Source organism: Aplysia californica, unplaced genomic scaffold, assembly GCF_000002075.1.
Source record: "Aplysia californica isolate F4 #8 unplaced genomic scaffold, AplCal3.0 scaffold00344, whole genome shotgun sequence".
Taxonomy (NCBI): Eukaryota; Metazoa; Mollusca; class Gastropoda; order Aplysiida; family Aplysiidae; genus Aplysia; species Aplysia californica.
In genome coordinates this window covers 735,652-749,618 of record NW_004797614.1, presented here as the reverse complement: position 1 = coordinate 749,618, position 13,967 = coordinate 735,652, and the positions used below count along the sequence as shown (strand labels likewise).

At 40.7% G+C, this 13,967-nt stretch overlaps 3 protein-coding genes across 4 annotated transcripts in view; 2 read left to right on the top strand and 1 right to left on the bottom strand.

Annotated features, from left to right (window-relative positions):
• LOC101846435 (protein phosphatase methylesterase 1) overlaps nt 1-5,349 on the top strand; it is a 29,257-nt gene extending 23,908 nt beyond the window's left edge. For both annotated transcript variants that reach the window (XM_035970942.1, XM_005102831.3), the window contains 2 exons: nt 1,291-1,358; nt 2,652-5,349. In XM_035970942.1, the coding sequence (XP_035826835.1) occupies nt 1,291-1,358; nt 2,652-2,670 (87 nt within the window). In that variant the 3' untranslated portion in view covers nt 2,671-5,349. The remainder of the gene's footprint in view (nt 1-1,290; nt 1,359-2,651) is intronic.
• A 2,668-nt stretch (nt 5,350-8,017) lies between these two features.
• LOC106012357 lies at nt 8,018-8,243 on the top strand (the record flags this gene model as incomplete). The annotated part of the gene is given in 1 exon segment (XM_013085102.1): nt 8,018-8,243. A coding segment is annotated over 1 exon segment (157 nt), but the record flags the coding sequence as incomplete, so codon positions are not given.
• A 3,607-nt stretch (nt 8,244-11,850) lies between these two features.
• The window catches only part of LOC101850896 (probable asparagine--tRNA ligase, mitochondrial), a gene marked incomplete in the record, with an annotated part of 19,926 nt that continues 17,809 nt past the window's right edge, over nt 11,851-13,967 (bottom strand). Inside the window, 1 exon segment of the mRNA XM_013085101.2 lies at nt 11,851-12,412. Coding sequence (XP_012940555.1) covers nt 12,268-12,412 — 145 coding nt within the window.

Sequence of the window (13,967 nt, the reverse complement as noted above, 5' to 3'; positions counted from 1 at the left end):
GTGTTACAATCATTCTTCTATGCGCTTTACTTTTACATTATTAATTATAGTATTCATGAAAAACATGCACACACACATGTGACATAATAATTAAATACGGTACAAGCGTAACTTTTCCAGAAAAACTTACGGTGTCATTTTACCACTTTAACTAACTGCACCGGTGTAATCAAAATTAGACTAGATCTACATGTCATGTAGCCCAGATATCTACCAGTGTATAAAGTGCGAGATGACATATTATATATATCGTGCTTGCCGCTCGAGGTCCACTGTGTCGCCACAATGCAGTGCTTAATTACCGCTCGAACTTACTACAAGTGAATAGTGTAGTTACTCTCTTTTTATGTTATTAATACAAAAAAAAAACTTACGTTGTCATAAATTATATTTTCCTTGATTATTTTTCTACGTTGCAAACGTGTAATACTGTAATCTTACATTGGTCCAACCCCCCCCTTTTTTTTTCTTACACTTTACTTTTACAGGCGTAAGATGATATTATTTGATTGTCTTCTGGACGAATCGATCCATGTCTAGATCTAGCCTCCTAGCCTAAGATTTAAAGTATTTCACAAATTTTTATACTAGATTTAGATCTATCTACCTGGTGCTACGGAATGAAGCAAGCTAAGTAATCCGACCGTGTTTACAATAGATTTACTCTAGATAATTCTAGATCTAGAACTAGGTAGACTAGAAGATGATTCAGTCCAAACAAGACTATTGGGTCCGTTTGCTCGCCACATTGATGGTTTAAAGCGGCTATCGTGGCACAAGTCGATCGCGCCCGACTCGTTTCAAAACAAACACGTTGTTTTCAGGCGACGAGTCAGGCGATCATCCCGACCCGATCTGACCCAGCCCGGGTCACTGAGCGGCGGCGGGCACCCCGTAGCCCCGTAGTGCAAAGGAGCGAATTGTCCCCCTTGGCGTCGTTATTTTTAGTCGTGGAAGAAAATTTCGGTGATTTTAATGACATTTTATTATTATTTTCTCTAATTTTGCGGAAAATTGGCTAAAATTCGTGAATTCACGATAATGGTAAAAGTTGCGCAAAAGTTGCGCAAAAGTTGCGCTGAAGGCAAAAGTTGCGCGTGCAACTTGCAGGTTGCGGGCGCGAATTTCTCTGAGGTCAGGCATATGATGTACTTGATGTATTGTATATGATGTACGCTATATATGGTGTACTTGATGTATGGTATATAATGTTCAGTGTATGGTCTCTTGAAGTAAGATACATGGTGTACTTGGTGTATGGTACATCACACTGTGTTTTTTTCTTGTCAGGTGGCTGAAATCCTGGCCAACTTCATGCTACGATATCGAGTCACAGAAGCCATTGGAGGCTTTGAGAGGTGAGCTTACAGAATAGCGTGGACTGTATTTGTATACACTATTTGTGTTCTCAAGAAGACCAGGGTTCTAACTCAAAATTTATAGAGTTTGGAGTGTCTTGGGCCTTCTCTGTACTCCTTCTATGTAGTGTGGCAGGTAGAACCCCTTTTCCTTTCTTTTCTTGGGTAAAACCATGTTTATTTAGTTCTTAATTTGAGTTAGATATAGTGTGTGAAATCTTAGTGCTGAAAAATCTCAAAAGTGAGCGAGTGTATCTGACATAGAACTGTATTATTCTGGGTCATAATTACAGAAGTATGTGTATGACTCTATGACTGCATAACTATATGCATAATACAGGGTGATTAAAAAAGAATACACTCCAAAATCATCATGCGATATTCCAAAAACAAAAAATAGTATAAAACTCTAACTTGGAGACATGTGTTGTACATGCCTTCAAGTTTTTATTTCATGTATTAGGAGTGCTCAATGTAGCCACCACCGGCATCACGGACAACATCAAGCCGATATGAGAATTCCTCCCAAATGCGCCTGGGGATGTCTCGGTCCACTGTGTTGATTGTAGCTGTTATTCATTACTTCATGTCATGGATATTTGCTGGAAGTGGTGGAACATAACCTTTTCTTTAACATACCCGCACAAGAAAAAGTCACACACAGTGAAGTCCAGGAATCTGGCAGGCCAAGTGCAGAGAGCGAGGTCTTTAGCACTTCTCCTTCCAATCCACCGCTGAGGCACATTTTCATTCAGATAAGCCTGAACCCAGAAATTCAATTAGGGCAGTGCTCCATGTTGTTGAAATTTTTTTTAAAAGAGCTTCAGTTTTAAAAAACTTACCTGTGCAAGATGAAATGGATGTCCATGTAGTGAGTGAGTAGTAAACCATTGTGGTTATACATAAATGTGAACCAGACCGAAGTGTGGAGCTAGTCTGGGTTTTACGATAATTCAATAATTAAGGTGAGTTTGATGAATGGGGCTCCTTTCTGGACTTTCAACTGACACCATATCTTCCTCCCAACCCAACCCAACCTGTAAGTTGGAGGGTCCTGCAGACTTTCTGCCTCCCCCCCCCCTCCTCACCCCTCCCAGTTGGTCAAGTCAAGTTGGAGAGTCTTGGAAGACTTTTCAACTCCCCCACCTCCTCTAACCTGTCCGCCAAGTTGAAATGTCTTTCAAACTTTCTGACACTTTCATCTTTTCTATCTGTTTAAGTTGGTGGGTCTAAGGGTCTAACTTTCTTTCTGATCTGATGTAGTGATGCGCTTCTTTTGTCTCACTCCCACAGATCTGTCCCGGGCTGCTGAGCTCTATGCTGGGAGATCGCAGAGTACTGTGACTGTGACACAATTATTAGTGTGGAGTTCCACAAGGCATTCAGAACCTGAACAAAACTGGAAGTACATATATGTGTACCGTAACTGTGTGGTGTGGGAGAAGTCAGAAGGTCGTAACCTGTCGATGTTTCCCCCCCATCGGGTCAAGGTCACAGGGTTATGACGTCTCAGCAGCTGATATCGCGCCTGCTCGCAGTCATTTTGTGTGTTGGTCATATATAAGAGCTTTCCATACACATAAGAATAAGAGCTTGTCGTTCACAACATATGTGTCTAGCCATGTGTGAGTGCGTTTGTTATTTATAATCGTTTTATAGTTTAGTATGTGTACTGGTGTTACAGTATGTGTTTAGCTGTGTATGTGTGTGTTTGTTATTTATATCATTTTATAATTATAATAATAGGTACCACAAGTGAAAATTTTTTTTTAAGAATACCAGAACAAGACTATATATTCCGTATTAAATTTATTTTAACATATTTTCTAGGTTGGGGAGGACAAAGTAGAACTGTCATTATTCTTGATTATTGTAACAGAACCCCTTGACGCTTAACGGTAACGCAACAGAGGGTGAACACATAGAATTTAAAAGTAAAGAAGTAGTCTGCAATGCCGTAGCCGTAGTTATAGCCCAAGAATTTTGACAGAACGACATAGGATCAGATCTAGGCCCAAGCCATACATAATACATTTATGGTTCATATTTTTATGAATAAAAAACACCTTTGGTCAACTTGTTATGAAAAGTAGTTGCATTGAGGTTAAAAAAACTAAAATTTAAAAAAAGATAAAGTTGAAAATGTGCGAAACCAGAAACAACACTACTACTTTCTGTTCCGATGGATAGAGATCTAGATCATTTGGCTGTTCCGTCAGTGTGTATTGACTCCCGTGAAATGACCAGTAGCTTAAGTACTAATACAATTTTTTTCTCGGAAAAACCTGAAGCATGATCTATCTTAAACAACTAAAACGTTGAACTACTTATCAATGAGATTGAACAAATCACACTGTTGGTTGGCAGATTAGTTGTTGTTACGTGTATTCCCATCGTAATCCGTACGCTTGCCGGTCGGTATGCCGAGTGCCTCGACAGCTGCCTCTTCAGCCATTGTAACAGAAAGCGAGTTTCCCCGACACACGCATCCACAGTTTGAAGCGCAATAGCGGTACCATGATAACAAATAGTTTAACAGTACTTGCTTGAATAAAACAAATATATTGTGAACTAGCTTTACGTGTAAAGCACATCTAAAAAAATGTTCAGAATACTGAGATTTTATCGAAACTTCTCACAACATTGTCTTTCCACTTCAAATTTTACCCATTTTGTCAGAAAAATCCTGGCCTGCCTAGTATGGGGATAAAGGTCAGCTTTTGACCTTTCTAATAATGCAGCAGTTATTTCTGTACACACTATTGCGACCGAGCAGTTTCTGAAGGAAAAAGAGTGGCTCTGGCTAGGTTTCGATGCAAGCGCCGGTCGGACGCAAAATGCGTCATTTTCCCAAATTTTAGAGCTATATTAAACATATTTCCACACGTCCAATCTATCCACGAACAACACACATATTCGAACAAAACAAGCTCTTGAAAAAGGTTTTTATTTCATTAAAATCAAGCAATCATGAGTGAAAAGCTATGTTTGTGAAGTTGATCACTACGACAGTTTTCCTCCTCGGGAAGAACTCGACTTGTCGCGATCGGCGCACCGTTTGTGGTACCTAATAATAATGTAGTTTGTGTGTGTGACAGAAAGTGTGTAACTGTGTTACAGTATGTTTATTAGTGTGTTACAGTATGTAGGCCTATGTGTGATTGTGTAACATTAGATGTGTTTACTTGTGTGACGCTATGCTTGTGCCTGTGTGACAGTATGTGTGTACTTGTGTGACAGTATGTGTGTACTTGTGTAACAGTATGTGTGTACTTGTATGACTGTATGTGTGTACTTGTGTGACAGTATGTGTTTACTTGTGTAACAGTATGTGTGTACTTGTATGACAGTAAGTGTGTACCTGTGTGACAGTATGTGTGTACTTGTGACAGTATGTGTGTACTTGTGTGACAGTATGTGTGTTCTTGTGTAACACTAGTAACAGTATGTGTGTACTTGTATGACAGTATGAGTGTACCTGTGTGACAGTATGTGTGCACTTGTGTGACAGTATGTGTGTACTTGAGTGATAGTTGTTGTGTACCTGCGCGACAGTATGTGTTTAACTGAATGACTTCATCTAGTCTCTGTAATGTTGAGCGTGTTGCTTGGAGGAGACCTACCAGTTTTACAGCTAAGATGTGCTTGAGAAGGAGAGGAGAGAATATTTTGGGGTTATAGGAATGTAGCAAAGTCTTTGTTGATCTCATCGTGTGTGGCAGGCAGCATCTGTTGTGACAGTGGGAGAGGTCCTTTGTCAAATCATTGCTTGTGACAGGACTAGGGCACACGTACATCTACATTTATTTGTCTCAGAATTGTCCTTGATTTGTCTCTTCATTCAGAGCTGCCAACCCCACCGGCCACAAAAGTGTAAGATCTTAGCTTTAAAAAAGTGTAAGATTGTACAAAAAAAAGTGTACATTATAACAAATGTCACTATTTTAACTCACGCAATTAAAACTCACAAAAATTAAAAGAACTGACCTTCCAAACTTTACTGCTGTGTTTTCTTAGAGAGGGATGCGGCAGTTGCTGACTTTGCTGACTTAAAAAAGAATAATTTTCTGTAATTAAATACAGTGGAACTCAGATTCAACGAGGTCGCAGGGCCTGTCCTAAAATCTCATTGAACCCGAGTGTTCGTTATAGCAAACACGCGGTTTTGTGTAGATAATTACAGGCACTGAGCAAGTAATGTACAAGAGAAGTCACAAGTAGTGCCTGAAAGTCTTGCGTATTTTGAGCTGTGTAAAAAAAAGACCGATTCGTTCAAATGCACTCGCCTGTGTCATCTCGATTGTTTGCCAAAAAGTTATGTTGCCGTGTAGAGCCTAGCGTACGGCAACTTTTGATTCCATAGACCAGCGCACAATTCATTACGTAGATCTACGTCAAGACTAGCTGATTATTGTAATATTGATCAGTTGCCGAGGGGGAAAAAAGACTGCGACGCGTTTATATATGCGACGTTCAATGCCCGGACCGCTAGTGCGCCCCCCCGACACGCACACACAACCACACGTGTGCAGGCCGCCCATCCGACCCCGACACACACCAGAGTAGACATGTGCGCGTGCCAACAACACATGTGTTGGTATGTAAAAATTACTGAAAAGGCTGCTGATTGGTCGCATGCAATCGGCTAAGTGAATAATGGTTCACGATGCAGTTGCAATGGATGGTTTCCGGGAACAGATAAAGTTCGTTCTGGGAGAAAAATGAGCGAAGCCATGTCTGCGGGGGCTGTTCACCCTGGAAGCGACCTCGTTGAATCTGAGCTTGCTGATTTAAGTCCTTGTTGAATCCGGATTACTTTTATTGATTTTAAAGAAGAAAAAACGGGGAATCTGTCTCATCTCATTGAATCCCAGTAGTCGTTGAATCCGAGCTCGTTTAATCCGAGTTCCACTTTATGATGTTAGGCACACGGTAACCATAGTAACCAAGCAAACATCCGCCATATTGGATGATTTCATCAATTTTCAAATGCTGTCTTCTCGCTTATTATTCATCCAGTTACTTTCATATTAGCAGACAAAAACTACTATATATATGCAATATTGAAATAACGCCAGAATGTTGATATTATGGTTATAAAACAATTATGGACTCCAAAAATAAGTCCTATGGATAAATAGCAAAATACTCTAATTTTTTCACCAAAAATTATCAAAAAAACTGATTAACATTAGTAACCTAATAAAGGGCCTTATTTCATCAAAGAGTATTTATTGAAGTATCTTGTGTGAAAAAAACGAAGTCATTTGGATGTAAAATAAGGAAGGAGATCTAATTTAAAGTTGGAAAAATAAAGGTTTTAAGAAAATGGAGGAAAAAGATCGGAAACATGAAAAACTAGAAAATTTGACTACCTGCTGTCCTAGAAAAGTCCAGAAACATAAGCAGGATCTCCTTCTAAAGCCTCCAGCAGCTCTGTCCTTTTTCTTTTAGCTTCCCTCACCTTTTCTCATTGATTTGTGACCTTATCCCTAGAAGCGCGTTCAGCGTTCCAAAGTCGTTTTTTTGCCAGCGATTCTTTCAGCTTCCTGGCTGGAACAGAACTGATGACACCAAAGACATACTTCATCTGAATGTCAAATTGGGGTCCAAAGTTGAACTCCCCTACACTAAGCAGGAGGGAAAGTTCTGCTCGAGATTTGGAAGCGAAATGGTCCTTTCGGCAACGAGCCCAGACAACAGAGTGAAGACACTCATTCGCATTTTGTGTGCCATGCATTTCACACCTCTTCAGTAGATCCTCATTAGAGAGACGTTCATATAGAGGCATTAGTAACTTTCTAAAGCGAGTCTCATCAAGAGGAGTTTTGACAAGCTTCATGTTTGGTCCAGGTGGTTTGTGCTGAGCGTGAGCTGAAATTTTATAAAAGCACAAGGACCTAGCTCCTGACGGATAGAATTGGTGTTGGGAATTTTTATCCGTTGAAAACCCATGATAAATGGAAGCCATTATTGCCTTTTTCATTCCAGCTGCTGTTTTGTTGCCGTCCATGACCCGTCGTATGAGACTGCTTCGTCGATAATTTGATCTGCTTGAAGAGACGGATCACTTTTCATATACTCTGCACGGACAACAGCTGCAGATTAAAAAAATATAAGTTTCTGCAACTCCGGTGTAAGGCTATAATATGCACTGGCGAGTTGTTGAAACGAAGGGTGGTGCAGGGCAGATATGTTGAGCTGCTCACATAAGTTTGCGAAAGAGACAATACCCATTCCACAAGACACACTACAAACACAGCGTCTCTATTTACTTGGAAATGGCGGCACTGTTATTGTTGCTGTTGTCACTGGTCCCTGGAACAAATGTCTTTCTGGAGCTCCACCATTTCTTTACCACCACCTCACACACACGGCAGTACATACTCAACTGCACGGCAAGACCTTTCCTTTCACACACAGATGCAGTAATATAAGTGTCGTTTTTGCACACAGGGCATGGAAACCCAGAAATAAGGTCCCATAAGTTCTGAATTTCAATGATGGTGTTCCCCTCCTGCTGACCTTCACACACACTTTGTTGAGTTTCTGTAACTTGATTTAGATAGCTAAGTCGTTTCTCTGCTGTAGTCGCAGTTTTACGTGGTTGTTTAGGTGGGGTGTTAGCATTGTCTAGATCTGTTGCAGATGTCAGGGCCCAGAAGGGCATCAATGTAGTGAAGACCTTGGCTTCAGCGGGAATTCAACAGAGAGTTCTTTTTCTCCTAATGCAGCTGGTGGTTCTGTCAGTCATAGACTATGGGCTGGGCATCCTCTCCCTGTCCAAGACTCGGATAGACAGGTTGGAGAGAGTACAGAATGCAGCTATGAGGGCCGTTCTAGGTTGCACAAAGGACACCCATGTTGTCTGTATGAGATACATCCATACAGTAACTTTCTGTTGACCTACATAGCACTTTAGTTTAAAAGAATGTGGTTTTTTTTCGTTATACCACAAAGTAAACACTTAGTCGGGGAATATGGATGTTAAGTTAGATGCTCTTATTTTTTTCTCCAGACTCCGATTTTTTTCCATGAAAAATCCTATTTGTTCCTGGTAGAGGTTGGCAGGTCTGGCCTATTGATAATAGATTAGATCGCTGGCGGTCGCGAATCGGGGCGGCAATCGGAGTGAAATTATGTTTTGACAATCGATCGGATGGAGCAAAAAAACGTACAATTCGGCAAAGTTGTGTAAAATCTTATGATCGCTGAAAAAGCTTACAAATGTGCTTTTTTGGCGTAAGGTTGGCAGCTCTGCTTGATTTGTCCTTGATAGCACATATATAGAAACTGAACTGTCTGACAGTGGACAAAAATGTTAACAATGCATTGCCTGTTTCATCATGCATGCAGAAATGTTACTATTGTGTTGCCTATGATTGAACACACACAGAAATGTTAACAATGAAGTGGTTGTGACATGACCCAGAAATGTTAACAATACATTGCTTGTGACTTGATGTAGAAATGTTAATAATGAATTGCCTGTACATCCCTGTCACCCAGAAATGTTGACACTGATTGCATTGCTTTTCCCGGTCAATAAGATATTTAAACTTCAATGTCTGTGAACTGAATGTCCCTCAGGAATTTTAACACTCCTTCTCCTGTGACAAAAGTGATGATACTGCAGTTTTCCTAACCGTCACTTTGCAAAGTATCCAGTCAGCTACACTTTGACACTCGGCGAACCCTTAAAAAACACATGGAATAGAAAACCATTATGGTAGAGTTAGAGTCTACAATGTTGTCAATATTGTGAAATGTTACCGATGATATGCCAAGCCAAGTTAGAGGACTGTGTGGGATGTGTTCATGATGTTTAATGCAAACAAATCAAATACATGTCATGTGTGTCAACTTTTGATTGTGTGAGTTGTGTCATTTCTTGTATGCGACTTTTTTCAGTTACACTTACAGTGACGGTCACCTCTCTGAGCCATGTGTGTGTGTGTGTGTGTGTGTGTGTGTGTGTGTGTGTGTGTGTGTGTGTGGTTTTTGTGAACTGATACAAATTTGGTCAGACAGAAGTCGAAAGTTTGATAAGGACCGGATACCATCCTGGTATGCCGCTCCTTACTGGTCTAACTTACTGATCTTGTACTTCCATCATACTCTGCAGTTTCAACTGGTCTCAACCTAATACCCTCTCTAGCATGCATGCACCGTATCAGTACATTTATATTTCATTTTGACTCTAACCATTTTACTTCACCATCCACACAGTTTAGATCAGTTAGAAGATATGCAGTTTTACCCTGTCTGTTACGGCCAACTGGGTTTGATATAGTAAATGTAATGGAAGATTTTAATGCCCTCATCAACACCATTTAGATCATTCAGGTGGGCTGAATTGACCCTACTTGTCAGGGCCAACCCCGGCTGAAAAGGGAATACAATACAAAGTCTTGGCAGCAAGACAGAGATACTTGATAGAAATTCTCCCCACATGGAAATCAAATCGAAATGCGATGGCAAAGTCCCTAAAGTCTACACCAGAGATGCTGGTAACCAAGTTGAGAGGGACATAACATCCCTGCTGATGGAGATGTTTGATGATATTATTTTTTCACTCGGGAATTGAACTCGTGCAACAGTGAAGAGCCAATAATTACATCATAGATGCTGGTCATTGGTATTTCTTTCTTGCCAAACTTTGAAGAATCTTGCTTCATTGCTTTACGGAATAGGTTTTTCCCTCATGTAATTTTTTATCGCTGAGTCTCAATTGGCGATAGTTGTGAAAGAAAACTATATATGCTCTCTTTGAAATACTAACGAAAAAAACAGAACTTTTTCTTTAAATACAGTTGAGTCCACTAATAACGAGTCCGGAAAAAACGAGAAGTCTGTTATATTATAAAGACACTATTCTAAAACCCTGTTTTTTTCTCTTCTTTACCTTTGTAAATAAAATACTGCTATAGCGCAATAAACAAACACGTGAGTCGGTTATAGCGGAATAAAATATTGCTGCTGATGTGTACAGTGCATAGGCCAATTATACATCATGTAAAATCTCGCCAGTTGAGAAACTTGTTGGTGATCTAGCGAAACAAAGAATGGGAGAGCCCATGTATGTCAACAATGAAGGCCGGAGCGACTGAGTAGGTAGGGTGTGGCTTGCGTAGACAAGCAGAACGCATCGCGTGATAGGCCAGCGTAAGCCTAGTTTAGATTATCAAGGCCTACCATGCCTCTCACTTCTCCGATGCAGGGGTGGAGAGGTCACAGCAATGTAATGGATGGAACGAATGAGCTGACGGAATGCACCACAGGGTGTGATGGGGTGGGGGACAACACAACGGGTGAGTTAGCCCAGAGCCCTTTCTTTCTGATCGGCAATGCCGAGCTGTCAACATCGCTAGATCTAGCGCTAGAGAAAGAAACCTGATTCAATTTTTGATCAAGTAAGACCTAGAGGTTATGTTGAAACAAAATTATCATCAGGGGAGATAGCAAAAGGAAATAAACAGAACACCAAACTCATAGATTAAGCGTACTTTACAGTTTCCCTTGAATTTATTACTGGATCCCTTATAGCGAAAATCCTGCTATAACGGACATTTTGCTCCGGTCCCCTCCCTCTCGTTATAACAGAATTCCACTGTATTACATAAATCATCTATACAGAAAACTGTTCACTCATCTTCAATAGCATGCCAATGTATTTTAATGATAAAAACTGCATTCATATCAAAAGTGTTATGTACATGTAGGCCTACTTGCTTCAGAACTCATTGTCATAATACTCGGCACAAACACATGGACACACACACACTCGGTACACACACACACACGACAGACTCATGTAATTTATCACTCCAGGCAGATCCACTCCCTATAGCAGACATACATACTTCCAACTTTAACACACACACAACAACACAACCCAGGCATATATCCATGTAAACACACACAAATGAACAAATATAATATAGACTCGCACACAAGTATAAATACAGACACACAAACTTTTTAACTATCTACTGCATAACACAGCAGTCATCAATGACTCCCAACTCTCTCACCCCACTTTGTCAGGTGCAACATTGTCTCATCACTCATCACATCTCTCTCTCTCTCCCTTTTTAACTCCCAGTGGAGCAAGGCCATCAACAGCATTACTCCAGCAAAGCCTGTTCTGAGCATCCTTTTCTATCTGTTTCCATGATGTCCCCGCTTTTTCAATTTCTGCTTGTACCGCTCGCCTCCATGTCATCTTTGGTCTTTCCTTCTTACGTTTTCCTTGTGGGTTCCATGTTAAAGCCTGCCTGATGATGCTTGTCGGGGGTCTCCTCAGAGTGTGTCCAATCCATTTCCATTTCTTCACCTGTATGTCTTCCTTTACTGGCCTTTGGCTTGTTCTTTCCCACAGTTGAGCATTAGTGACTCGATCGTACCACTTGATCCCCACTATCCTTCGTAGGCATCTGTTTACGAAGCTCTGCAGTTTCCTTGCTGCTGATGCTGTGAGCCTCCATGTCTCTGAACCATACAGTAGGACAGTCTTCACGTTTGTTTTGAAGATTCTCAGCTTGGTGTTCAATCCCAGTTCCTTAGACTCATCACATCTGGCTGACCATATCATTATGTTCAACCTTCCCTTCTCATCCCACAACACACCCAATATCATCCATCACATCCCATATCACGTCCAACTTTATCCATTACATCCTGTCATCCCATCACATCCCATAAATCAAAATCATCCATCTCATCCTACTGTCAAATCACATCCTATTGTGTTTGACATCATCCCATCACATATCAAGTCTAACATTATCCCATCACATATCATCAAGTCTGACATCGTCCCATCGCATTTGACATCTTTCCATCATATCCCATCCAACTAACATTATTCAGTCACATATCTAGTCAGACATTGTCCAATCAAAAATCATCAAGTCCGACATCGCCCTGGCCATCGGGGGAACGGGATCACATCTTTGAGACTTTGAGCACCCAGCATTCCCAGCAGCAGGCGCTCAAAACCAAGGCCAAAACCACCATGAGGGCATGTGCCAAACTGGCGCAGCTCCAGGTACCTGACCAAAGAGAAACACGCAATTTTAAACATATGTAGCAAAAAATAAGCTTAAAACTAACTCAATATTGAATAATGAGCTGCCCACCACTAAATGCAACATTTTAAAGTTGAGTAAAGAGAAGGACATCGACACAGTGAGTGCACAGTGGTGCCCAGTTCTGATCTTGACGGCCCAGTTCTGTTTCTGAGCAAAACATATTGCAGATTCAAGCTTCTCACGAGGCAGACAGGCGAAAAACTGAAAGATTAAATCAGAGCAGAGAAAGTTGTTTTGCCAAAGATGATAGTTCATAGAATTCTCACGGAAGATCTTAAGAAAAAAAAGTCTTCACCAAATGAATTTCTCATCTGCTGACTGATGAGTAAAAGGAAGTTCAAATGCCCTGCACACATGGTTTTGTCCACTGGGTACAGAATAAAGTCAGATCTTCTTATGCAGTTGCAAGCGCCGTAAAACTCTTACTAAAAAATAACTAAAATTAAACTAAAGATCTGCTTGAGCAAGGTGTTGGCTTCCATCATGCCTGTGCACACTGCTCGAAAGGTCACTGATCGCCTGGACTCCTGACAGTGTGAAATCATTGAAAATCTCCACTAGCCTTAGCACCGAGTGACTTTCATTTCTTCCTCAAAATCAAAGAAGGACTGAGGGGGCTGCTATTTGAAGACATTTGAAACTGCTCGAAACAAATGCTGCTCTTAGGACTCTGTTCCAAGCAGACATGGTCACTGTGTTTGACCCCTGGCTACATCAGTTTGAGATTAATGGCTGTACTGTTATGTTGAATGAATAGTACATATGTGTCACAATGCAGTGGAATCAGGCCCTTGTCATTTGGGGCATATGAGGTTATTGATATCATCTTAAAGCCTGTCCATTTGCCTTGCTTTTGATGAACTAAAATATCCATTTATCTTGGATACAAGTCAAGATATTGGCGATTGAAGGAGGTGGGGGTCGCCTGGTTTCAGAAGGTAAAATTAGCGAGAAATGGCCACCAAAGTTGATTTACTTCTTTAACTTGAGAGTCTGTGGAAACTAAAATTTACATCTTTTACGTCTTTAAACTTTAATCAACATTTTTCAGTAAAATTCACACAGAAATGTGTTCTTTAAAGGGCATGAAAGGTGTTGAGCTAAAAAACAAAAATTCCCCAACCTGCGGAAAAATGCAAGTGTCTTGACTTTCATTATTTTGACGAGCGCCTGATTTCACCACGCTGCCTCACATATGTTTCTGTCGGTATGTTACAAAATTTCATGTCTGTAAAAGTAGAAAAGAAATTATTGATTTTTACAAAACAGTGAGACTTTCCTCTGGGACGGACCTCATGATCACAGGAGTCAACAGAACATGAATGTCATGGTGCAGTTGATTATGTACTTGATCTATCAAGTGATGATTTGCATGGTGTCTTGATTTATTTTCCTTGCCCTCAGTCAAGAATATTCCCAGAGGGAGGGAGAGAGCGAACGAGTGAGTGAGCGAGTGAGAGAGAGAGAGAGAAAGAGAGAGAGAGAGAGAGAGAGAGAGAGAGAGAGAGAGAGAGAG